This window comes from Medicago truncatula, chromosome 4, assembly GCF_003473485.1.
Source record: "Medicago truncatula cultivar Jemalong A17 chromosome 4, MtrunA17r5.0-ANR, whole genome shotgun sequence".
Classification (NCBI taxonomy): Eukaryota; Viridiplantae; Streptophyta; class Magnoliopsida; order Fabales; family Fabaceae; genus Medicago; species Medicago truncatula.
In genome coordinates, this window is record NC_053045.1 from 22,868,200 (window position 1) to 22,896,015 (window position 27,816).

A 27,816-nucleotide genomic window follows, 5' to 3' on the forward strand; every position below is an offset into this window, starting at 1 on the left:
TGATTATATTTTGGATATGATGTTTATCATGAGATATGTATGCTATCTTACTTAGAATGTAAGGAATACTTGAATAGTGAAACTATATGTGATAGTTGATGTTTAATGGTTATATGTTGAATATGATATTTATCATGAGATGTTGTTTTTCCCTATTACTTGGAATACGAGAATGCTTGAAATGGTGAAACTATATGATATAGTTGATGTTGCATGACATTGTTGATTATTGATAATTATGTTGAAGTGTGATGGTGAATACTATGATTTAATTGTGTATGGGCATGTTTTCTTGATAATGCAATGTTGTGGAGATAATCAATATAATTGGGTGTTGTCCTATATGTTGAGTTTGAAATTGTGATTGTTGTCACATTATCGAGTCCTTACACATGTCCATGCATCATAGTCGTTGTTGCTGTAAAAGGGATGACTCTTTTACTTCGAGATTATTGTAAGGCAGGTGTGAGCCCTTACATTCGATGTGCAAGTGGCATCGAAAGGTGACGACCTTGTTGAGATTTGGTACCACATGCATTTATGTGTCCATAAGTGCATATCATAGCATGAGTCCTATGTGAAATATGTGATTGGTGATGAAATGAGATGAATGAACGTTGATAATGATTGTTCAATGATTGGTGTTGTGAATGAATATTTATGATTGGGTAATTATTCATGTGATTGATGTATGTTGATATGAGATATCGAGTTGTGATATAAGTATTTATGCATGACTAATATTATTCAAGTACATGATATTATTTGATTTGATTATTATCTGGATTATGATAATGTAATGCTTACCCCCAGTGATTTTAATCGCCTACTTGCCTGTATGGGTGAGTAGACGTTGTGCAGGAGTAGTCTCGGTGAGTCTTTGCTTGGGATATCGGGAGCTTCCTCCGATATCGGTGTCATGTCGGCTCTGATCTAGGCTTGTCGTGTCGGTCTAGATTAGGTTGTTTATATTTTCCTTTGGATTATTATTTTGTTGATGACTACCCGTATGTTTGGGTTTTGAGATTTATCTTTAGGATATGATTTATTTGCTCATGGCATGTATATATTTGATCACTCTGATTTATATTCCGCTGCGACTGTTGAGGTTTACATACATGTCTATCGGTTTTTGAATTTTGAATAAGACGTAATCTCTATTTCTTGAATAAATGTATTATTCGCATGTTTAATTGCTTTAATAGAAATAGAAGCGTTACACTGGGGGCTCATGTCCTGAATTGGTACCACATGCATATGAGAGATTTAGGTTGCATTGTCGCATTGTCGAGTCAATTGATGTTATGTTATTTATGATGATTGAATGAAGTGATTACTTGATAATTTATTATCAATGATGCTATGATGTTTTAAGATGATTATGTTGAAGATGTTTATGATGTTAATTCTGATTGTTGAATTATATTGATTAATATTATTGTTTTGTGAAATCTCACCCCTTCTGCTTGGAAATGTTGCTCTTCGTACGAGTAACTTGCAGGTGATCGAGCTTAGTGTGCAATGTTGCTGTCGTGAGTGGCCTTGCCTCACTGAGTCGTCTAGGTTGCTCTGATACGTAACGGGATGGGGTTTATGTTATGCATGCTTCATTCTTTTACGTGTTCATTTATGATGTTTAACTTAATTTTATGAGATGTTTTAATGAGGCCTGCGTGCCAAGACTTTATGATGATTTGAATTTAATTCCGCTGCTATTTGGTTGATGAAGGATAAATTATTATTTATCTATGTTTTTAAGATTTTTAAGAATGTGATATCCCGTTAATTGATGATTACTCTGACTTATGTTAAGCAATTTTTATATTGGGAAAACGGGGTGTTACACTCTACAATGCATGTGGTACCATATTCAGGGCGGAGCCCTCACCACTAATAGAATGGTTAAAGCATTCATTTTTCAGGACATAAGTCCTCACCGCTAAACACCGCTTTGAACAACAAAGTGTTCCACCGCTTTGAACGACAAGGCGTTCCAGGGCCGGAGCCCTCCCGCTTTTGTGCTTATGCAACTGACTCCACTTGTGTATATCTACATGCAACTCCAACAAATGCATATGTATTTATATGACTCATCACTCCATAATGCAACATCATGCATGACTTAACTAAATAGAAGCATACATCCCAGTCAACAACAAATCATTATAATCAATCCAATCATCCCAGAAAAATACACCATTTATAATAGTCATGCTTAAACATCAATATCAATCAACATTCATCAAAACAGAACAAACAACTCAAATACTGGGCAACTCGCCTCGCGAGCACATCTGCTCGCTATGGCGAACTCAGGAAAAGGGTCACTCGCCGTGGCGAGTTCAAGGCGAATAGAAAAAGGCTGTTCTCGGGAGTTTTAACATTTTTCTCACTAAATCTTCATTTTTAAGTTCCCTATTCATCTTTTTAATCAGAAACTTGTCCCAGACCTCCCTAAAATCATCTAGGTACTTAAAACAATCCATATGACAGCTTATAACAACAATTCAAAAATCATGTTTTCCTCACGGGTACTCGCCATGGCGAGTTGGCTTGCTCGCGGGGCGAGCTATGAACATTGCTCCCGCGTGAGGCGAGACAAGACTACTCGCGGGGCGAGCGATGAATCTCAGCACGGGCTAAAATATCACTAACGGTCACTAAACGGTAAAATCTTAATTTTACTCGAGTAACTTAGTTAAACAAATATTCTTACTAACCACTAAAAGTAACTTTCACCAAAACTTATAATTTTATCCGTTCTCACAAAAGACCAAAATACCCCTAAGTCAAAAATGACTAAAATACCCTTCTAACACGGAAACTCACAAAAATGCACCCAATGATAAATAATCACACACAAACACATAAAACACATAATAAAAGTAGTTAAAATAAAATCAAACGAAAAATCGGGCTGTTGGCCCACCCGAAAAAATTAACGACCGTAGGTCTACTTAGCAAGATTTTACACAATTTTGATACGATTTTAGTGTTCGCCAGTTCCAAATCCCCACTAATTGGTTTCTTGGCCCACCTGGAAAATTTAAATTTTAAAAATCATAGGTCTATTTTGGGAGGTTTTAAACAATTTTTCAACAGTTTAGGTTTTTGGCAGTTTCAAAAGTGACATATGTGATTTTTTTTTTCATGCTTTATACTTGACTGGTTAGTGGAGGTTTACAAACCTTCTAATCTTTGGGGGTTTCAAATCTCTTTTATATTGTCTTGTCAATTGAAAATTCTCCCAATTAAGAGTTGTATTATAAAAAAAAGATTCATAATTTATATCATTAGTAAACTATGTAATTTTAAAATGCGTTGCTTCGTGAACAAGAAATAGGCCATGGTTTCCTTAATAAGATAAAGATTGCGTAAACCAAACCACATAAACAGGGCACGCTCAACCGTGCCAAGATGTTGGAACATCGTGTCAAACATCATACATGAATATTATTTTTTTTAGCAACAATGAAGTCAATACTCAAATACCCAACAATCTCCTCCTTTGGCTTTATTTGTTGTTTAAAACAAACTGAGATCATACAGACAAGGTAGAGAGATACCACACATACATTTATTCAATCCACAACCATGAAGAAAAGTAACACAATTGCAAAATGGACATGTTGAGACATCATCCAAACCATGTTGGAACATATTATCCAACATCACAAACATGGATATTTGTTTTAGCAATAATGCAGCCAATACAAATACCCAACAATCTCCCCTTTTGGTAAATTTTGGCTAAAACAAATTAAGGTCAAGTACAAAGAATATAAAGTGATACAAAGGACATCCATTTCTCCAAGTAGCATGAACACACACCTATGAAGAAACAACTAGCACACACAATCTGAAGAGATACCTTAGATACACTGCCTCAAGTCATCACGGACACATATTCAAGAAGAAGTAGTAAAATTGCAGTATCACTGAAGAGATTTCAGAAGTGTGCATAAAAGAATACTTTACACAGTCTTCAGGCATAGCTTGAACAAACCACACATGAAGAAAGAAAGCATCGTACTCTTAACTGATCTGAATTAAGAGATAAGGAGGGATTACATATATCAGAGACATGCATCAACGGATACGATATTCACATAGTCTCACAAGAGCAGAGGAAAAATACATTTCTATGCTATAGATTGGAAAAATGAATTCCCACACAGGTTTGGATGTTTCAACATCCCTCACAACACAAGAGCAGAAGAACGATAAATTCCTATGCCACAGACAAGGAAAACTAAATTCCCACACATTAATCAGATCAGAGTGATAAACTCTTACAAGAGCAGAGGAAAAATAAATTCCTATGCTACAACTAGGGAAGATAACTTCCCACAAACATTGGATGTTCCAACATCCTTCACCAAATCAGACAGGAGTACCTGCCACACATAGAGGCAAGGAAAAAATAAATTTCCCATACCTACAAAGTACTGTCACCAACCAACCATAGAAGCAACGAAAAAATCAATTCCCACACTTACAAGTGATAGACATGGATGTCTACAGAATACTGTCACCAACTACATATAGAAGTAAGGGAAAAATAAATTCCCATACTTACAAGTGACAGACATGGATGTTTAAACATCAGACTCAACATCCTGTCAACCAGCTTGAATTATCGCAAGCACACATAGAAGTATCACTCCCCCTGAATATATCAACTTATGAGTGACTACTTAAAGGAATATTCCATTACTCCCCCTGAATACATGCATATGAAAGATACACATAAATTTCTAATGCATACGTAAAGGAAAATTTCAGGGCTGATTCAACCAAATCTTCAGGGGATACTCACCAACTAGCAGACCTAAGCTAGCAGACCTATCAAGGTCACACAGACATGTTCCAATTTTTATAAAGCAACAACAGGGAACATGTACAACAAAAATACTAAGAAAAACAAATTCTCAGAGCAGCATCGAGATGTTGCAGCATCAGTGGCAACATCTACACAAATCTTCACATACATGTTCCAACAATCCAGAGAACATCAACAAGGAACATGTACAAATAAAATAAATGAGAGAAGTTTCCCAGATCATCATCAAGAACATCAAGATGTTGCAACAACCGTGACAACATCTACACATAACCTGGAATAGTTGCACAATGAGTGCAACAACAACTGAATACAGGCATAACAAGCAAACATATAGCTGCAAAATAAATGCAGACATAATACATGCAGAATAGCACATACATAACAGGCATACAGAGAGTATAGATATACCATTTTTCTCCCCCTTTTTAGCCATAAAATATGCCAATAGAAAATCTTCAGGAGTATATACCACATCAGTACAAGGCATGCTCCAGGAAAACTTAAAGAGGAGAAACAAAATTAGACAGATGAGATGTTTCAACATCCTTTGGCACATTAACTCAACATCACGAAAAACAAGACTATTCGAGAATGCACACAAATAGAATACCACCAATCAAAATAGATGCAGAAATGTCAGAACAGAAAAATGATACCTCTAGAAGATATCAGACCTGTAGCTAGAGCACTTCTAGATGTTCCAACAATGTTTGGAAGATAACCCGCACCAAACAAATATAGTGAAACATGAGAGGAGATTCCCTCTTCTTAGCAATAATATTGGCAGTCATAATACTATGGTGCTGGTCTAAGATAATACTACTCAACAAGATAGAAAAGTTATAGGGAACTTAAAAACATTAGTTTTGGCATGCTTAACAGTTTGTTAAAAGATATAAGCACAAAAATCCATTTTAGCCTTAGAACCTACATCATAAACAAACTTACCCAACCATGTAGCAATATTAGAGGAATAAGTGGTAGGGATCTAGTTTGCTGCGGCAATCTTGTTGAGAATAGCATATATTTCACAGACAATTTTCTAGAGGAAGTCTTTTTCTTCTTAGATTATACTTTGACTTGATTGGCCGTGATTGCACACCTGATTATCAGTCACCTCTAGCTCAGGAATATTGATCTCTTTAACCCCAAGAAACTTCTTGATGGTGTTGTGAGAGAAGTTGAGACATTCTCCTCTAACTTAGACTTTTTGGTACTCCTTGCTAAGACGATAGTCACAAACATAAGAGATATACACCAGAAGCTCCTTCACCATCTTTCTTTCCAGGACTAGTGTCCCACTATTCAGGATAGTATTCTTGAGAATATAAATTGTACTCAAATTGACCCAAAGCAATGATGGAACATGTTGTTCAACATTATACTTTTTTTATCATTTCCTTCACCCACAGAAGGTTAGAACAACTGCCACCAGCTGCTGAGTACTCAGATTCACAAGTAGATTGGGACACATAAAATTGATTCTCACAAACAAAGAGATTTGATTCTTTCTATCTTTTTTTTTTTCTTTTTTTTTTTTTGGGTAGATAGACGAAATGGAAAAGCCATTATAAACTCACACACACAAGTGGAGGTACCGGGGTTCGAACCCCGGTCATGGCATCCGGCCTAACAATTTCGGCATTTTACCAGTTGAGCTAGGACTTCTGGATTAATTATTTCTTTAATATAACAATTTGAGATCATAAAAACAAACTAGATGGATACAATTATACATTCTTTCATTTAAACACAAGAACTCATCTTGAAAGAAAGTAACAAACTTCAGCATTACTCCAAAAGAACGACTTCAAAAATAATAGTAATGCATATTTGGACATGTTGAAACATGTCCAAGAACATCAGAGGAATACATAGCAGCAGAATAAAGATAGAACCCAGCCTCATAGAAAAACCAAGGGAGAAATAAACTCCCACATAAAATAACAAGAGAGAAATAAACTTTCACATTAGGATGTTAGAACATCTGGTAAGACATTAGTACACCAGAACACACATACCCACATCCATCCATAAATCAATAAACTAGTATCATAACATCATCAGGCTAGTTAATAAAGAGCTCCCCCTCAACGGCAGATTAGTAAAACATACTACTCCCCCTTAGGTAATACTCCCCTTTAATAGGCATATATAAACAAAAAACAACTCAAATACCTCATTCCTTGAAGTTGTCAATGAGTCCATAATTTATCTTCCCTAGAGCTCACTTAGTTGCAGGTAGGGTGTCAGCTCTGATACCAATTGAAATTCTGGCAGGCTAACTTTCAGATGTTTTATACGATGTTTCAACATCAGATACGAGCAGAATGTCAAGTAAGATGTTTTAATATTGAGCTAGCAGAAAACAGACAGATCAAGGCAAATATAACGGATGTTGATTTTTTAGCGCGTTACATAGAAGATGTTATATGTGATGTTTCAACTCTGGATGCACAGAAAGCAGATGTTCCGTTTAATGTTCCAACATCAAACAGTAAACAAAATAAAAACAAGAAGAAAAAAAATGATAAGAAAGTAAAGAACACAGTGAGTTTGTTGACCCAGTTCAGTGACAACACACCTACTCTGGGGGCTACCAAGCTAGGAAGGAAATCCACTAGTGTAGTCCTTATTCAAAAGCTCTCAGCAAACTCCTCGTTTACACTTTATGACCTAGGACCTACCAGTATTGATTTCAACCTAGGAACTCCTAGATCTGAGATCCCATCTCACTATCCTATGGTCAGTCACAACCCCTGTGACCTATCAGACCTAAACACAAACTCAAAGATGAAGTTACCTTCAAAAAAACTACCTAACACCGTGCTTCACCGCTTTGGTGTAGTACACAATCTACCTTGCTCCTTGCTTCACAACTTCAGAGTAGTACATGAGTTTACAACTCAATAAACAGTCCTAGACTTGCATCACAAACGATACAAGAGAAGAACACACATGGAAGACGACTCTAAACCCTAAGAATCTATTCTTTTATCAATTGATGGTTTTGATCCATTACAACTCAACTAAAGGTCTGACTCCATGCATCAAGGTGATACAAAGAGAGGCTCACAAATAAAGCAAAAGTTGAAACCCTAAAGACTCAATTCAATATTCTTGAATTAGTGAATAAAACTAGGGTACGAGTCTTCCTTATATAGCCATTCAAAGGATGGGCTTTTTCATCATAGGCTAAACATATATTTGTATTAAATATTCTCTTCAGAAATGTATTTTTCAAAATCTCTTTTGAAAATATATTTTACAAATAAAAATATCCATTGGAAAAATATTTTTCTACAGGAAACACATATTTTGAATCAAATATTCTTTTTCTGAAATATATTGAAACAAATATTCTTTAGAAACTATATTTTCCAAAATCTCTTTTGAAAATATATTTTACAAATATGGTAACTCCTAAAAAGTAGGAACATTTTTAAGAACTGTCAAACACACCACCAAGAAATCCTAAAATATTGTTCATATTTTAGAAACAAATATTCCAGCTGATTCTAGACAAAAACGCGTTGCTTGGTGAACAAGAAATAGGGCGTGCTTTCCTTAATAAGATAAAAAGATTGCGTAAACCAAGCCACATAAACATGACACACTGAGCTGTGCCAAGATGTTGGAACATCGTATCCAATATTATACATGAGCATTTGTTTTAGCAACAAAGAAGCAAATACTCAAATACCCAACATATTACTAATTCATTATTTCATCGTATACATCATGTGGTTATTGATTACATTGTTACTGTTTTGTTACTTGATTACCAAGGTTACTGACGATGGTGTTGCAGGTTTCTGGTAACGATGTCTGGATGTGGCTTCCGGATCCAGGTGCCGGGTATACAGTTAGAGGGGCTTATCGAATTCTCGCCAGCGAGACGCCCATCAACCATATTGCTCCTTTGGTTTCTGCGGATCTTCTTTGGAGGAAAGATATTCCCTTGAAGGTCTATGTTTTTACTTGGCGGCTCTTTCAGAATAGGTTGCCTACGAAGGTAAATTTATTCCGTCGGGGTGTTATTCATTATGAGGCGCAACTATGTGTCAGTGGGTGTGGTTCAAATGAATCTTCCGATCATATTTTCTTGTTATGCAACCAGTTTGGTAAGGTTTGGTATCTGGTTGGCCAATGGTTGGGTGTCTATACTACAAATCCTTTAACCTTGGTGGATCATTTTATTATGGTACGTACTTCAGCATGTTTTTCAAAGTCACGGTGTTCTTTTATGCACTTAATTTGGTTTGCAACATTGTGGGTTATTTGGAAAGAAAAGAACAATAGACTTTTCCGAAGCAAAGAAAACTCCTTTGTTAAGCTTTTGGAGAACATTAGGCTTCTTTCTTATTCGCGGCATAAAGCAAAACTTGTAACGTCTTTTTTTAAGTTTCATGATTGGTGTCAGAACCCTTTCTTATGTTTGGGAATGAGCTAATTATTGATCTATTTTGTTGAAACAACATTGTAATTATTTGTTGTCTCTTTTGGCACACCTTGTGCTTCAGAGGTAGCTGTTGGGTTATTGTATTCCATTTTGATTTCTTCAAAAAAAAAAAAAAAAATTCTTTCCCTTCCGAACCAAAAACATTTTTAATTAAAATATCTTCCCTTCTCTCCTAATTCTGGAGCCAAACGGACCCTAAAATTCATTTAATTAATTAAAATTACTTCCCATGTATTAAAATATATTATTAATTCTTAGTTAATTTACCACAACTAAAATAAATAAATTATGATTGATAATATATTTTACAATGCATGCTTTAATATAAAAAACCTAATAAAATAAAATAAAAACATGATTTCTATTGATTCAAAAAAAAAATCCAATTTCATAAATGATATTTATACTTATTTTTGTAGATGAATCATAATTATTTTAGTCAAACTTATCATTTATCTTTTTTTTTTTTTTTATCAAACTTGTATAATTTATCTAATTTAGAGTTAATACTTATAATATTATTGTATAACCAAAAATCATCTGTGATATAGTGTAAGTGGGGCATGGTTGATCGCTTGTTGGACATTAATATGGAAGGATCAGGTTTTAAACGTCTTGCTACTAGATTATTTGACAAAAAAAAAATCTTTTGTAACTGATTAATAGCAGGATCATATAGTATCAATATCATTTAACTAAAAAATATAGGGTAATGAAAGATATTGAATACAATATTATCAATAATATCTGCTTAATTAATACCGTGATCATACATTAGACCATGCAAAATCATTTTTCAATGTTCGGATTGATTTTATATATAAAAAATCATGAAAATTAACATGGACATAATGAAAATTATGTGTAGTTTAAAATACCACATACATGAACTATTTAGTGGACAGTTTCAAACTAGCATTTGTAATATGTTGATAAATCTATGTTAAAAAAAGAAAAAGTAATAATTTTTAAAATTAGAAATAAAATAAATAAACATGGAAGCAACCAATTCGCTCATGTGCTTAGACATTACTTAACCCTCATTCCAACTCCGCATTACTAGAGCCTCTTTTCCAACGGAACCCCCAAAAGAAAAACTTCGAAGTGACACACGTGCATTAAAAACAAATATAAAAAGTATTTTAATTTTTTTTTTAAATTTAAATTAAGATTAAATAATGATAGGAAAAAAATAATGACAAATCGGAGGTAAAATATAGCATGAAGGAGAAGTCCATAGAAATTATAATATCAAAATAATGAAAGGAAAATAAAGGAAAAGGTTAAATTTTATCAAAAAAGTGAAGAATTGGAGGCTCTTTTTTCTAAGAACCTTTTTTTTATGATAAAAAAATAGATGTAGGTAATTGATAAGTTAAACTTTAGTATCCACTATATATATAATTTTTTTTATGATAAAAAATAGATGTAGTTTTTTTTTGTCAGGTAGCTTAGTTGCTAGATTTCACCTTATAAGGTGAATAAGTGGGGTGTTCGAGGTTCGAACCCCAGTCCTGCATATAATAATGCATTGTCCTACCAACTGAGCTATGCTCACTAGCCGGATTAATAGATGTAGTTAATTGATGTTAAAAATTTAGTATAAAAGCTAGGTAAATGGTATGGAGAATAAGTTGTTGACGGTAAAAAAATATGTTGACATCTTAGCCCAAAAAGATGAAGGTATGTTGTTGACATCAGTAATCTTTAATTTATTTATATTGCTAACACTTAATATTTAATTATTTTCTTTAAATAATCTTTAATTATTTTTTTTGAAAAAACCTTTGATTATTTAAAAGTTAATATCCGTTGACATAAACTATTAAGAGGAAATTGGCAACATGAGGAAATAATTAAAGGGAAATTGATATGAAAAATCGGCAAAAAGGAGAATAATTAATGAAAATTATTTTGCAGCGATTAAAACCAAAATGAAGCATATTTGCAGGGACCAAAGCCATATTTTAGCCGAACAAGTATAATAAAGTTTTCCACGAAACAAGGAACAAAATAACAATTTAGTGCACAAAACAGAAACTACATTTTTTTATTTCTTTGGAGAGGAAAACAGAAATTACTTAAAATGCCTACTAATTTATTTCAAAATTCTAAACAAAATTCTAACACATCTAAAAATTGATCGATCCTTGGTATGTTTGTCCGAATTGCCAATATGAAGGAACAATGGATAAAAACTTCACTGCTTTTCGATCACTTGTTGTAACCCAAAATGACAAGTCTTGTCCGACCAATTTTAATCCCGTGTGCCAATTCTGTCCCCAATTATGTGTCATTGGAGCCCAATCAGTCTTAGAACCTTTGACTAACACACGTAAAATATCACCAGCATCTGCAACATTATAGATCAAAACAATCAAGAAGTAAGGGTTTCCGCTTAGTTGAAATTTAACACCACCACTTTTGCGGCACGGAACACGTCGATATTGAACTGGGACTATCCCTGCTCTATATATAGCAATAGTAGTGAACATTTTCTGGCTCAAGTCAAAATGTTAATGTGGAGGATTACACCAACTGCCATCGATGTAATTTGGCGGACAAAAATTGGTGGCCGTTACCGTTATCGATTTTACATCCTTTTTACACCATTGCGGGTCGTTGACACACCTGATTTCAAAACAGGCACCACAACTATAACCATTGTTGAAAAGTGCAGTGCTCAGTGCTGTTGTTTCAAGCCCATAGCCTTGATCAAAGAGATTTCCATATCCACAAGCCCCCTCTGCATAATAAACAGATAAATACAAATATATTATATTAGATACAAGTTTTTGTAGGAATCACTAATTAGGGTTTGTTTGAGATCACTAATTAGGGTTTGTTTGAGATACGTAGATATCTAAAAAAATGGGAAATTCTACCGTACACCCAACATATATGAGTGTACCAGTACACCAAACCTTAAAATTTATAGTTAAATGAGTTGTTTTTTGAAGAAAAATATTATTTTTTTTATCATTTATGATTATAATGATTAAATTTTATTCAGCAAAAGTCAACGAAATAAAATTGAAATTTTTTCGCATATAATAGAGAACTTTGATTAATTTACTATGACTCTTATAAACAATGAATGATGTGTTTTTCTTATGAAATGATGTTTTCTGAAATATAAATGCCGACAAATAACTATTTATTTCATAAAATTGATCGTTAATTTATAGATTTAGTAAGTAAGAGTACCGGTACACCATAATTTACGAGTGTAGTGTAGAAGTTCCCCTCAAAAATCGGTAGTAATTATATAACATAGTAAAGGCCATAATGATACACAACCATACAAAAATAAAGATTAAAAAAAGAAAAAAGTTACACCTTAGTGAGAATGATCCTATATAGTTATTCATTAGCAAAACGGTAGCTAATTAATTTGATACTTACGCATGGTTTCACCACCATTGATGTCACCGTAGAAGGTTGCATTTGCATTATGCCATTTTGAGTTAATGGGAATGCGAGCCATGGCCTCATGCAAGAAGAAAAGCACAATGAAAAAGGCCAAATAAACCAAATAGTTAGACTTAGCCATTTCTTTTTTGTGGTATAAGGCACTCAAAGGGGAGAATTTTTTGTGGTTAAAGGCACAAAAAGGGTAGGAATTGGTTGGAATTGTATGTTACAGAAGTTGAAGAAAGGTGAATTTTATAGGCTTTAGTGTACCATTAGTTAAGAAAATACTAAAACGTAATTAAAAATTCAATTAATATATCATTATTATTGATAAATAAAATTAATATCTCATTAAACGATAAACGGTGTACCTGAATTGATAATTGATGTAATTTAATGATTTGATTTGGTAATTTGATTTGAAAATATAAATATTTAATGGTAATTATAGTATTTTACCGAAATGATAAGTCAACTTAGTGGTAAACGGAGATAAAACTTTTAACATATATAATACGATAAAAAGTTATGGTATTTTTTGTCGGACAAAAAAAAGGTTATGATATTTATTTATTTTTGCAATAGATATATAATTGGTTAACATTTTAATTTGTTGATAGAAATTTATTAGTTTTTTCTACAAAATATATTCTAGCGAACATCTATTATTGTTTATGTTTATATATTGGATAATGTTAAAAGTGTCCCACGGGCATTACCCTTAAATATTTGGCTTAATATCTTTTAGAGAAATATATGACTATTTAACCAAGTTTGGTTCAAATCATTCAAGAAAAAAAAAGACCAATTTTGTTCTTTAGGAAAAAAAATCGAAGTTTGATAGTTCAACCGATTTAAACTAATAAATAAATTTATTTTTTTGAATGGCAAAGGGAAGTGAATGTATAAAGTTGGAGTTTAAGGTCATGGATTTAAACCCAAAATCAAAAACAATTAACCACTTGCACACCACCATAAATTTAAAGCAAACACCTCAAAAAGGAGTTTAAGATCATGGATTTAAACCCAAACAAAAGAATAAATATTACTAACAATTAATTTTTAACCCTTTGTCATTAAAAAATTGTCTACCTTAATTTTAAATTTAATGTAATCGTTTACTTGTAGAATTTTTTTGTCAACTAATCAAGCGGTCAGAAATTCAGCACTTAAAAATAATAAATAAGGTGTTTGAGAATCAACCTCCATCCCTTAGTTATTATAATGTGTTGTCTTGCAGTTAAGGTGTAAGATACTTTCTACTATTGCTAAAAAATATTTATTGAGGGCGTGCATGCATTAGAAATGTGGACCAACGAGCAAATGTGTGAAATGATTTTTGTCGAAAAAAAAAAGTTTTTTTTTTAGTAAAAAAAAGAAAACTTATTAAAACCTGCAATAATATTAAAAATCAATAAAAAACCTGCAATAATATTAAAAATGAATAAAAAACCTAGGAATTTCTCAAACCTTTAATTTGATGCTTCAATCTCAAATGAGCCAAGAGCATAAATACTTCCTTATCAAATCTTTATCTTCAAAAGACATATTTGCTTATGTTTTTCTAGTATTCATTCCAACCAAAAATGTATAAGATCCACTGGCTCCAAAAAATTTCCTACACATTTACACAAAAAAAAACTCTAAATAAGCTTAAACAGAAAATATAAAGAAATAAAAAAATATAAAATTACATAATTCATGTTGAATTCAATATGGTATCTACTAAACTTCATATTCATTTCGAAAAAGCAATAGGGATCAACGAACCTAAGAAACAAAATTATAATAAATATATTAGTCAATTGAACATCATAAAAATTGCTCACAAAAAAAGACTGAAATAAATATCTTTGATAAAAACTTTTTTCCTTAAAAAAAAAAAAAAAAAAAAAAAAAAAAAAAAAAACTTTTTATTGTCTGCTCTGTAAGAGCCAATTGAATATTGTAACTATCCATGCAAAAACAAAAAAATCCCAGAAATACTATATGAATAGGGGCAAAAATAGAACTATAAAAAATTATGCAAAGACAATTGATTTCCATAGAACTATAAGAAAGGTTGTGCATTTGATTTCCATAGAACTATAAAAATAGCTATCATAGTCAATGACACTAAAGACACTATCATTTTTGTCTCATATTTTACCGTTACAAAATTGCAACATTTCATCAATTTCCATAGTATTACATTAGAATTATTATAACGCTAATCATTTAGAATAATGTTTTTATTGTAACGTTTTTTTTTAAGGAAGGTTTTTATTGTAACATTATCAGCTCTTTCCATTATTATTATTAAAAGAAAAACATCAGCCATTGTTTTGGTGCATTTTTTTCATATTCAAAACAATCATCAACTTCCAATACGTTTCGTTTTGTTTGTGCTGCGGTAATTTATTTTTTTTAAGTAGTGCCACAATAACTTCCTAAAAAAAAAAATAGTGCCAACATAATAATAGAAGTATCAAATTATTGAAAGAAATCATTAGCCATTAAAATTGCAAGTCTTTTAACCCTTATCTTTTACATCGTCAACTTACAAAAATAAGTAAGAGAATTGTTTGGACGAATTGACAATCCATAGATACGATACTCTACTTATCACTTTATTACTTGGTAAACGATTTGATACATTTGCCATATCCGACCATCACTCCTCTATGTTTACTTTATGCTTGTTGTGGTTCTTAACCACAAAACAATCCATTACATGCAACATCGTTGGTTTGACAGTTGTTTGATATAATTTTCCCTTCAACTTGAGTGGTAGCTTCGTATTATATAAAACGCTTGAGACTTTTCTTCATTTCAACCACACAACTTGAATATGATGATTTATGTTGCTTCTATTTATCCTCCATGATGTACTATGGATTGAAGATACTTAAACTTTGTAACTTGGGGTATATGATACGATCTCCAAGTTTTACTTCTAAGGCAAAACTATTAAACCTTTTGCTAAAGTTACATTTCATTTACCCTGTCACGTCTCCAAGTCTCTAACCTCCCATTCAATTCCTCCCTCGACTCTCCAAGCAAAACTACATCATCTGAAAAAAAAAGCATACATTTCGATGCTAACTCTTGCATATGCTTTGTAAGTACATCAAAACTAAAGGAAAAAGATAAGAACTTAGGGTTGACATTTGGTGCAATTCTATTTTGATGGAAAAATCGTCGCTAACCCACTAATCAAAACTCCCTCGTACATATCTTCGATGTTTCTATGGTTTGATAATCGACCAAGCAAATGTATCACATCTTTTAGGAACTTGTTTTAAGAGATTATTGATCTCCAATCGATTTAGTGTCCCTTTTCTAATTGATTAGATCCCTTTGTTAGGTGCTTGCAGAGATTGCAAGGTCCTAATGGATTAGACTATCCTAAAGTGCTAAATGATATGATTCCAAATGAGTTAGGATCAGAAACTAGAGAATTGAACTTGATTTAACATCGTTGCTCGATTTAACTCACATGATTAATTATCTAGATACTTAACGACACTTTTGAGATTTGTAGAATTAGGATGAGCACCAAACCTCAGAACTGTAACATTAGATTGTTAATCGCTATAATCAATTAGAACTTGCAATGCATAATTTAACAGTGATAGACATGTGGCTTTGTATTGTAACATCAAGGATTACTATTTATAGTAATGAGAAGTTCAGTAAGGGTATTGGCTTGGGATTTGAGAGTGTGCTCCTCTTCGAGGTATCAGGTTCGATTCTCTCCGGTGTCAATTTAAGTGGGTTAATTTAACTTCTTAAAAAAAAAAATAAAAAAAAAAAAAGTTCAGCAAGGGATACTTAAAGAGTTGTTAAATGCAGTGATTGTTTGCTTACTTGGGCTAATCAAATGACGTGATTATAACAAAAACACAACTATCTTTCCCCGATAACCTTAAGACATTCGGTATATGAATCAACACTAACATGTTTAACATCTGTTTTTCTAATCCAATACGATACATCTAAGTTCTAACTCGCACTTAACAAGTCAACAATTACATCGCATGGACCAAGTGAAAAGCTTGCCTTAGTTGTCAAAATAGTGAGAAAAAATTAACCAAAATTGGATTTAGCTTTGTACATAATGAAAACACCAAACATATTCACAAAAGAATTAAAAAATCTTCATAACCAAGAACTTCTAATTTAGCATGGTTGAGATCTCTCACCATCCTTTACCAATTAACCATAACCAATCAGCTGTTACACCTGCAAAAATACCTCCAAGGATGAACAACACCAAGATATTTCCCAATGCATTTTGTTCAGGTCCCTACATAAGAAAAAACACACAAGTATTGATTAATGGATCGATGTTAAAATAATTATAAACCTCGAAAAAAATTAGTTTCTTAATGGATTCTTCACCTTATAGCCTTTAGGTGCAGAAGTAAGAACACAGACAGTGAGGTAGCCATTGGTTAACCCTAAGAAAGATGTCAACATTATCATCCAACCTTGAGTACCATACTTTGCAGTGACGTAAAATGCTGGTATAAGTACAAATCGGGCACAGACGGAAACGGTGATCCACTTTCTGGACTCCATGTTCAGGATTTTAATCAATGGAATGTATCTTCCAACAAGATCCCACGCATTATACATAGCGATTAACACAAGAGCATACCTGCAAAAAATATGGAAAGATTAACAAGGTCTTCGTTCGGGAGATACAAACAAAGATCTTAACCTACTTTTGTTGTTTTGAGATGTTTAGGGTTTTAAAACTATGGAGTGAATGTGTAAAAATGTTTTGCACACACATCTAATTATATCTCACAATGATGTCACTGTTTTATTAGTTGCTTATTACACTTCAGACACAAGTTTTAAAATTAAAAGTATATGGAGTATAAATAGTCAACTTAATGCGCGAATGTGTTAAGCGTCATCGTAGATAATCCTTAAATGTATCTTTCATTGTTATTTTAGCCATCAAATACGTCTTCTATTTATCATTTTAGTCCAAAAAAATTACTAACGAAAGATACAACAAGAGATGTTTTAGCATTTTCAATACATTTTGTGAATATATTGAATCCACCAGGCACATTTACATATCAAAATGCCGATTTAGTTGAAGTTTGTGACTAAGGAGAACGAAGAATAATTATGTGGTTAATGAACTTACCAGGTGCCTAAACTGTGTTTTCCGGTATCTTCTGATAAAAATCCAGGGTATATAGCTAATGTGAGGATATATATCAGAAACAAATCAAGTGCATAATCTTTGTTTTCCCATAACAATTGCTTCATTCCTTTGCGCTCAAATTGCTTTGATTCTCCGGTGGACTGAAAAATGCATAAAGTAGTCTAATAAATAAACTGAATCTCAAAAGTTAGGAATTTCCATGAAAAACTGAAAAGAAAAGAGACAGTACTTCTCCAAGTGAGGTCTGGATGCCAGCTGCAGCAAGATCAGCTGCGACAGTTTTGGATCCTTCTGATGCCGCTTTTGAACGATAGTACTTCACAATTGGTAATTTAGGAAACACAAATGCATAGAGAATAGCACAAAGAAGTTCAAAGAGAACTGATATGGCAAAGAACATAACTGCATGGACAATATAATTACAAATTATCAGTATGGGAATTACTTCAACATTCATAATCATCAATATACTAATAAATAACGAATTTGCAAATTTAACAGACTACGAATAGAGACTAAAACGGCATCTATGCTTCTATGCTAAGCATTAGAGTGTTAACTTACTCGCTCCTTTGCGAAGACCGTCCTTAGAATTTTCAAATATTGCTTTTGTGATTAACCTCAAAACAGATGTTAGTGCACCTGAGGCTGCTTCACCTGCAAGAAAAGACTGCAACAACGACAAAACGATTAAATTTTTGCATATATTGAAGGAAATTTTTTAACCTTGTAGTAAATTCCATTGGTGATGCTGACCTGCATGAAATCTGGATGCATTAAGGATATATCTCCAATCATTCCTCCTTGTGCAAGGGCATCGGCTATTCCAAAAACACCGCTAACTATGCATATACCAATGAAAGTTCCAAGCCCTCCTTTTCCAGATGATGCTAAATCCAACTATGGCAAGTAAATAGGAGAAGTTAAATAAAACATAAATGCATATTCTAGAGGAAGAAAAGTATATAAAAAAATGAACATGATTTACAATTAACACAGCCATAGAGCTCAAGAAAAAGAGTATATATCCAGATAGATTCCGCTTCCTTGTATTGAGTTTTGCCTCGTGGTAAGCAAGTATAGCCATTGTTCCGAACGCAAATGGTTGGTATACAAGAGTAAGCACCCTAGAGGGATGATAATTCTGCACAGAGAGGAAATGAACAAAAAATTGGATATTAAAACTTGAAACACTGAAAATTGAACCAGAGAGAACTAGGTTTTTAACTCTATGATTATCCACATAACAATCTAAAATGTTGGTAAACAATACAATATTGAGAATTTCCAGAAAATTTCTTAATTTGTGATGGACACTTAAGGGTTACTTTATAAGCCAATTCCTTGACTTCGGTGCTATGTATTGTATTCTGTGAAACCCTATCCGATTAGTCCTTATATTAACCTTCTACGGCTGAATACCCGAGTTTCCAAAACAAAAAATAGGACGAATACCGAGATTTCAAAACACTTAAAAAATGTATCAGAACTGAAAAAATGTATAGGAAAATAGATAAATTACCGGAAACAGAATAAGATAGTAATCTATTATTGTGAGCATACTGCTCCAAGTGAAAAGAACCCCATTGCCAAGAATCCAGCAAACCAACATTGCAGCAAATTTTCCCTGTCAATGCCCAAAAATTTAAATGATGAAATAATTCATGTTTAGCAGTATTAAATAATAATTAAATTACTAATTAGCAGTTTATTATATATTACCTGAAGACGTGGTGGAGGCTCAATTTCAGCCATGGCTACCTTAGATGCTTAGTTCTCTTCAATTAATCAAACACTGAAAATAATTAATATAAAGAAAAAAACCTTGGTCAAGGTAATTGAAATAAACCCTAAACCCTAAAGAACCCATGCAGTACTAAGTAATAATTTATGAACACTAAACCTTAAAGAACCAATGTAATAAACCCTAAACCCTAAAGAACCCATGTAGTACTCAAGTAGTTTATTAACACCAAAACAACCATGTATAAAAACAATAAAAGAAAGATCAAAAGCAAAATTAAACAGAACAAAAAGAAATAAATTAATTTACGCCGATAATAACAATGATCTTAATTCATTATACATAAACACATAGTGCTAATAGATTTGTTCTTGTAAAAAAATCGATTTCTTCACATAAACGATTTGTAATGAAACTCACGATAAATCGAGCAGAAAAACAATATACCAGTAAGTGATAAGTAGTGACATAACGTGAAAGAAAAAAATACCTACGTGAAAGAAAAAAGACCTATAAACGATGAAAATACACTTTCAACTGAGACTCTAATATATATAGCACTAAACAACCGTATAAGAAACAAACAATGCTCAGTGTTTTTTAAAGACTCAGTTTGTTACCAAAAAAATTGAAAAGATTTGGGCTCAGAGAGAGATTCTAGGAGGAAATGTGGATATTTTTGTTACAAAAAATAAAACGAGAGATAAGTATATTTTGTTCTCTGACTATCCGAAGACTTATTAAAAAATATTTGGCCACACAAATTACTTATTTTTTATTCTTTTTTTTTTTTTTTAAGAAAAATACTTAATTCTAAAGCTTTGACATTTTGTGCTTATGCATTTAATTTTAATTATGATCCAGCTAGCACACTAACGATTTTTCCCATTTTGATACAGGAACAGTCATTGATCTCTTAAGTTTGAAAAATTACCAAAGTGAAAAATGATAAGAAAAAATGGTCGAAAATTAAAGAAGTTCATACTTGTATGAATTGCTAAAAGAAAGGAATTAACAGAGGGTAAACAATGTTAAATTATAAAGGAGTTGCTTGTCACTTTGATAACTAAATAAGGGAGATTATTGTTTAGTTTAAAATATAGGGGGTGCTTGTGTTATTTAAGAGGATCTTAAAGGAGGTCAGTGTAATTCATCCATGACAAAATCATTGAAATTGTTGTTATTAAATATTATAAAGTGGTCGTCTAGAAATATGTCAAAATATTAAAAATAATAAAGATCTAGTTAATGATAAAGATTTCATTATGAGTCACGTGTAATTGTACAACTATATTATTTAGTGACTTATTGATTACTTATCCGATTTTTTGTATAGTCATACTTCTAAAAGATATAATCTTCAACAATGTAAAATATTATTTTATAAAACAGACATAAAGACAAACAAACAAAAAAGGCAAATGATTTTTACGCAAGAAGCAATTTTAAAAATGTCTAATTTTCTAAAAAAAGTATTTTATTTTTTTTACAAATGAAAAGTAGGGGTATGCCTTGTAATAAATATTAATCCCATGTATAGTTTTTTTTTTTTTTTTTTTACAAATGAAAAGTAGTTGTATGCCTTATAATAAATATGAATCCCGTGTATAATTTATGTTCCAGACCAGCCAAATGGCCAGTCCCACGAAGACACTTGGACTAAACGTCCACCAGACCAAGGCGCAATGCCTAAAAGACTACGTTGAAGTTGTGTGTAGATAAGGTTTTTGTTTTGATGATGTTCATTAAATAGTTTTTTATGATGTTTAACAATCGGTATAGCCTAGACTCATGTTAAAGCACCAAGCATCTCTTGCCTCTTTTGCCTATGGTCCCTTGGTGTCTTGTATGTTGTTTGTAAGTAGAAAACTTCATTTTTCATGGTCTAAGTGATTTTCTAGTTAATTGATTCAATTCAGACTATTTTGAATCGTATCATGAGATGTTTCTGCCTTTTTCCTCATAACTTGTGCATTTTGATTCGATTCATGAATTGATGAATCCTATCATCATGAATTGAATCAGTCTTGTTTTGATTTGTGTCTCTGTTTTCTTCTGGTCTAGTATTTTTGCCTTGTTGAATCGATTCACTGTTCTATGAATCGTATCAACCTTCATATGGGGCAATATGAATCAATTAAATTTATCTTGATTCGTAACAATTTTCATGGCTCGGGTTGGTTGTCTTTAGTTGTCTGAATCGATTTACACATTTAGTGAATTGGTTCACTATGTGGTTTTTGGCCAAATTTTTCCACTTGCCAGTCTTTTCTATATATACTCATTGATGGTCGGATTAGGAAAGTGTACCAAATCGTTTACCAAGTAATAAAGTGATAAGTAGAGTATTGTATCCACAGGGATTGTCGTTTTCGTCTAAATAGCTTGCGTTACTTATTTTAAGTTAACGATATAAAATAAAAAAGATAAGGGTTAGAGATTCCAATTTTTATTTGTTTGCGACATAGCAAGTTACCTGTTTTTGGTTGCACAAAAGAAAACACTGGTTAGGACTCTTTGAATCCCCCTATTTATATTATTGGATAATAAATAACATTCATGTCGCGTTTAGTCATCCTAAGTATACTATACAAGTGATGAGGCCGTTGGGACGTCCTAACCTAGTCGGTTGTCAAGATGCACCTGTTGGTCGCACTTTGATCGTTACACAGGGTCTATATTATCTCAGTTGATTTAGGTCTATCCTTTCGATGGCTAACTGCACCTTCTGATCGCACAATGATCCGTACATGCGGGGTCTTGCTAATTCAAAGGTAATTGAAATATAGACTAAAATTGGCGATCCAAGATTTCCAAAGGCAATGAAGGCCAATATTCCTGTAGATCAACCCATCTATGAATCTTTGGATACTCATAACACACTCTCCATCCCCCCTCCCCCCAAGTAGTTCTACAAACAGGCCTCCCTATCAGCGTCTACCTTATGTAGAGGTCAAGGACAATGGTCTTACATAGGTCTATTCCCCTTGGTGCTTGTTTCCCTAATTAATAAACTAGTTACATCCTAGGTTCAGCAGATTTTACTCAATATTAGTAATGTCACCTCCTAAGTACTTACTACTAGGGTCAACTTACTTACCACTAGGGTAACTTTATTTTACTCGGTATCTTTTGTCTAGTTTACTAATCACTTACTTCCTAGCCATAAAGTTATTAGTATAAGGATACAACTATCAATATATAAGCATCCAGATTGTAATAACAAAATTAAGCCCTGTCACAAGGAAGTCTGAGGAAGTGGAAAGGGGAGAATAACAGGTATCATGTGTGCTTAACACACAAGAGGACTGTTTCTAAACCGGAGGTGGGTAAGTAGGATTGGAATGGGAATGAAGGTCCTGCTCGTCGGGTGCGTGGAGGGGGAGGGAAGTCTCTCTCAACAGATACAGTTCCTTATAATAGCTCAGGAATTGGTCTCCATATGGAAAATCATATTGAGATGGTTTTGGAAACACAAGTTAACCAATTTGGTAGAGAGTCGTATGTCAAGGTGTTAGCGGTAAAGAGAGTCTTGAATTACAAAAGGATGCATGTGTTACTTTTTTGGAGGAGGATGGTACTACAACTGAGAGACTCATTGTGCCAGAAGAGGTGGCAGAGAAGCTTAAGTCAAGTAGGGAGCGTGGAACGGTGCGTCAATGATAGTGACGACCTTTAATGTGAGGGGTGGGAGGGTGAAGAAGAATAAAATCTGTGATTTGGTGAGACAAAATAAGATGGATTTTTTGGCGCTTCAAGAAGGAAATAGTGGTGGTATTCTTTTCATTTGGCGAAAATCTAGGTCTATTAATTTGTTTTCCTTCCAAGGGGAAGGTTATGTGGGTGTGTGTTTAGAGTGGGGTGTGGAGAAAACTAGATGTTTCGTTATAAATGTTTATTCCAAATCTGACTTGGTGTCCAAGAGAAGGTTGCGGGAGTATCTTTTCGAGGAGCGTCGAAGTAAGGGAGGGGGCTTGGTGTGTTGTTAGAGACTTTAATGTGGTGTGTAGGAGCGATGAGAGGAGGGGGGATAAATGATGAAGCTTCTTCATCTAAAAATTGTCCAATGAGGATAATGGCTTTTTGGAGGCGCCATTCTCTATGGTAGAAATTGAGTCGGGAGTTCGAGATAGTGATGGCATCAAAAGAGTATGTTGGCGTATAAGGATGAGGTGAGAATTATTTTCGATCAATTTCATGCAAATGAGATGCTACCGAAGAGTATGTTGGCGTATTTCGTGGCTCTTATCCCAAAGGCGTCGTCTCCATTAGAGTTAAAGGATTATCGGCCTATTTATTTGGTTGGAAGTCTTTATAAGCTACTTGCAAAGGTGTTGGCTAGAAGATTGACGGGAGTTATGAGTTCAGTAATTTCACCGACACAATCGGCTTTTCTCAAAGGAAGGAACTTGGTGGACGGTGTTTTGGTGGTGAATGAGTTGGTGGATTACGCGAAAATAACAAAGAAATATTGTTTGATTTTTAAGATAGATTTTGAGAAGGCCTATGATTATTCGGTGGATTGGGAATTTTTGGAGTATATGATGGGTAGAGTGGGTATGTGTGAGAAGTGGGTGACTTGGATGAAGACGTGTGCGTTTGGTGGAAGTATGTCTATTCTTGTGAACGGAAGCCCAACAGAGGAGATTAGTATCCAACGAGGACTTAAACAAAGGGAACCTTTAACCCCTTTTTTATTTTTGTTGGTTGATGTTGTGAATTGGTTAAAAATCACACAAATAACATATTTGATGTGTGGAGAAAATTCATCAAACAACCAAAACAATGTGGTGACAACGTGAATGATAGTTATAAACACAATCAAAAGATAGAAAACAGTGAGAGAAAGAGAGAGAACACACGATTTGTTTTTACCTAGTTCCGTCCAATACTGACCTAGTCTGGGGGAGAGAGCAGCTCTCTGTTCCATTATATTAATGAGTAACTTTACAAAATAGATATCAAAGGGTTACAAGAATAGATCTTCAAACCTAATTCCACCCAAAGTCCCGAATCTCTTCCAATGACCAAGAGATTCAATCCTAATAGTGTTTTTTCAAGGTGAATTCTATAGTGATTCAATCTCAACCATAGTGTTTTGTTGCCAAGAGTAAACTCTACAAACTCTAGTTTTGTTGTTGGCTTCTAAACCTTGTTCTTCTACTCTCGCATATTTCATTTGATACAAGATATGTATTTCTAGAGAAATATAATTCACAAATTTGGAATGGATATTACGCTGAAGATACGTTTCTTTTTTTTCCTCCTTCAACGTAAAAATATATTTGCATCAAATTTTCTTCATACGGTACAAAAATATATTTATTGTTCATACATATATTTTCAACAACAATCTTCTGGAAGCACACAAAAAATATATAAAACAAATCTTTTATACTTTTAGAAACAATTCATCATCCATCAAATTTTGAGTCAATTTCAACAGTTGCAGAAGGTTTTAGTTGGTTGATGAGAAATGCAGTGCACTTGAATTTGTTTGAGCGGTTTAGGATTGGAGGAAATGGTTTGGTGGTGTCTCATTTGCAATATGCCGATGATACTCTTTGCGTTGGGAAAGCTTCGGTGGAGAATTTTTGGATGATGAAGGCGCTTTTGAGAGGTTTTGAAATGGTCACGGGGTTGAATATTAATTTTTTCAAAAGCTCTCTTATAAGATTTAATATTCCGGGGGGATTTATGGCAATGGCGTGTGATTTTTTTAATTGTAGTGAAGGTAGTCTCCCGTTCAAGTATTTGGGGTTACCGGTGGGGGCTAATCCGAAGAGTTTGAAAACATGGAGCCGATGGTGGAAAGTTTGTGTGGGAAGCTGAACTCATGGGGGCATAAGTATATTAGTTTTGGAGGTAGAATCGTTCTCTTAAATTTGGTTCTTAATTCAATTCCAATTTTTTACTTGTCTTTTATGAAGACGCCGGTCCATGTGGAAAAGAGGATAGTTAGAGTTCAAAGAGAATTTCTTTGGGGGCGGAAGAAAATTAGTTGTGTGAAGTGGAAGTCGGTGTGTCAACAAAAGAAAAATGGAGGTATGGGGATTAAAGATGTTCGGGTGATGAATGTGTGTTTATTGGCTAAATGGAGATGGAGGTTGCTAGATGAGGAAAATGCATTGTGGAAAGATGTTCTAGAGGAAAAATATGGCCCATGCAAGGAGTGTTTGTTGGAAGGTGGAGGTACATCTTGGCCGCGGTTCACTTCGGTTTGGTGTTAAGATGTAGTGAAGTTAGATGATTTTGGTAGCCTAGGATGGTTTAATGGCGAGATTTTGCGCAAGGTGGGAAATGGCTTGAAGACGAGTGTTTGGAAGGTTAATTGGCGTGGAGGTGGGAGCTTTGCTAAAAAAATATCCAAGACTTTATTCGATTTCAAGTCAAAAGGAGGCAATGGTGGGGGAGATAGGGGCGGTTTCGGAGGTGGGTTTGAATTTGAATTTTATTTGGAGAAGAAGACTCTTTGTGTGGGAGGAAGAGTTATTCACTAGCCTTTTGGAGGATTTGGAGGGTACGAGATGGACTAATGAGGAGGATGTGTGGAGATGGAACTTAGAAGAGAATGATTTTTACTCGGTGAAATCGGCTTACTTGAAGTTGGAAGGATTAGTGTTGTGTGAAGATTTGTGGGGAGTAGTGGAGAAACGGGTGCTTGAAAATATGTGGAATAGTCCTGCTCCGTCGAAAGTGGTTGTGTTTGGTTGGAGGTATTTTCTTAATTGAATCCCAACTAGAGGTAATCTTGCTTTGAGAAATGTTTTACCACCAAAAGGGTCTACGTTGTGTGTGATGTGTAATAGGAAGGAAGAAACGGCTCTACACCTTTTTTTGCATTGTGATGTGGCGAGTTTGGTGTGGTTAAAATTGATGATGTGGTTGGACTGTTGGTTTCAAACCCAACCGAATTTCTTTGTTCATTGGAAGTGTTGGAGTGTAGGTGGGAGAGTTAAAAAGGTAACTAAAGGTCTTTGGTTAATTCAGCACACAACCATTTGGGTTATGTGGAAAAAGAGAAATGACAAGATTTTTAAGGGGATAAATTTTAAGGTGGATGAATTGGTCGAAGAAATTAAGGTGTTGTCTTGGAGGTGGATGTTGGAATGGACTCACACCCCATCTTGTCTTTTTAGCGAATGGTGTTGGAATCCAAGACTTTGTCTCGAAAGATGGTGGTCTTTGGTTTGGTTGGAATTAGCAGGATGCTTGCTGCTGCAGTTTTGAAGTGCAGGCCTGTCTGAGGCGGTAATTTTTGTGCTTATGGTGGTGTGCTCCGCGCGGTTCTATTGTGTTACTGTCATGGTTTTGTGCTACCTGTAGTGCTGCCTTTTGACAGTTAGCCTTTGTCTTAGCCTTTTTGTTTGGATCGTATTCTGTTAGTACCTATTTTGTTAGGTAATGGGGAAGGTAGTGTGCTGTTGTTGTTAGGCCTGAACTGTGTGGTGGATTGCCTAGGATTTGGCAGCGGTGCTGTGTGTGTTTTGGGTTCCTGGGATGCCTTCGTTTTGGATAGTGAGGCATGGGTATGCAGATGGTGCCTTGTCCATTTGTATACTCCGGCCTCATTATTTGGGTTGTTTTTGGTGTTTGTTTTTGGAGGTGTTCCGTATATATGCGGCGCCAATTGTATTCGCTTTTAGTTTTTTTCCGCGAGTGTCTATGCGTCTAGCATTTATTCGATGAGAATAATACTTGTCATTTCAAAAAAAATAAAAATAAAACTTCCCAAAACAGAGTTGATTAATTTTATGTGATGGTAAGCTGGTACCCCACATTTAACAATTGATCTTCGAATTCATGCGAACCGGTTATCGAAAGAACCGTGAACTGCTTTGCACAAACCGATTCACGGTTCTCCATAGTATACACGAATTATGTTACCATGCTTTTAAGTACCCATAACCGAGGACACCTCTCATTCTGTTTAAATTTTCCTTAATTCATCCTTGATCAAAATCTTTGAAACTATCACAACCATGTCTTCTAAAGATTCCCAGAACAGTGAACACAATTATGGTGGGATCGAGAGTTCCTTCTCTGATTCGCCAGCCTCTTCATGTTCACTCCAAGTTGATGAACATTCATCCTTTCATACTTGGTGATAAGATTTGAACAAACATGGACGAACTCGAAATCATTTGATGCAGTTACGATGCGGCTGCACGCGTGATTAAATA

General features: G+C 34.0%; 1 protein-coding gene and 2 pseudogenes across 1 annotated transcript; 1 reads left to right on the top strand and 2 right to left on the bottom strand.

Annotated features, from left to right (window-relative positions):
• Positions 1–11,440: 11,440 nt before the first annotated feature.
• Positions 11,441–12,861, bottom strand: LOC25479509 (expansin-A23-like; annotated as a pseudogene).
• A 4,041-nt stretch (positions 12,862–16,902) lies between these two features.
• Positions 16,903–19,555, bottom strand: LOC25479510 (equilibrative nucleotide transporter 3-like; annotated as a pseudogene).
• A 4,229-nt stretch (positions 19,556–23,784) lies between these two features.
• Positions 23,785–25,863, top strand: LOC112418461 (uncharacterized). The gene is made up of 4 exons (XM_024774810.1): positions 23,785–24,190; positions 25,116–25,253; positions 25,368–25,447; positions 25,564–25,863. Exons 1-4 carry the CDS (start codon positions 23,785–23,787, stop codon positions 25,861–25,863), a joined length of 924 nt encoding a protein of 307 aa, XP_024630578.1.
• Positions 25,864–27,816: the final 1,953 nt, after the last annotated feature.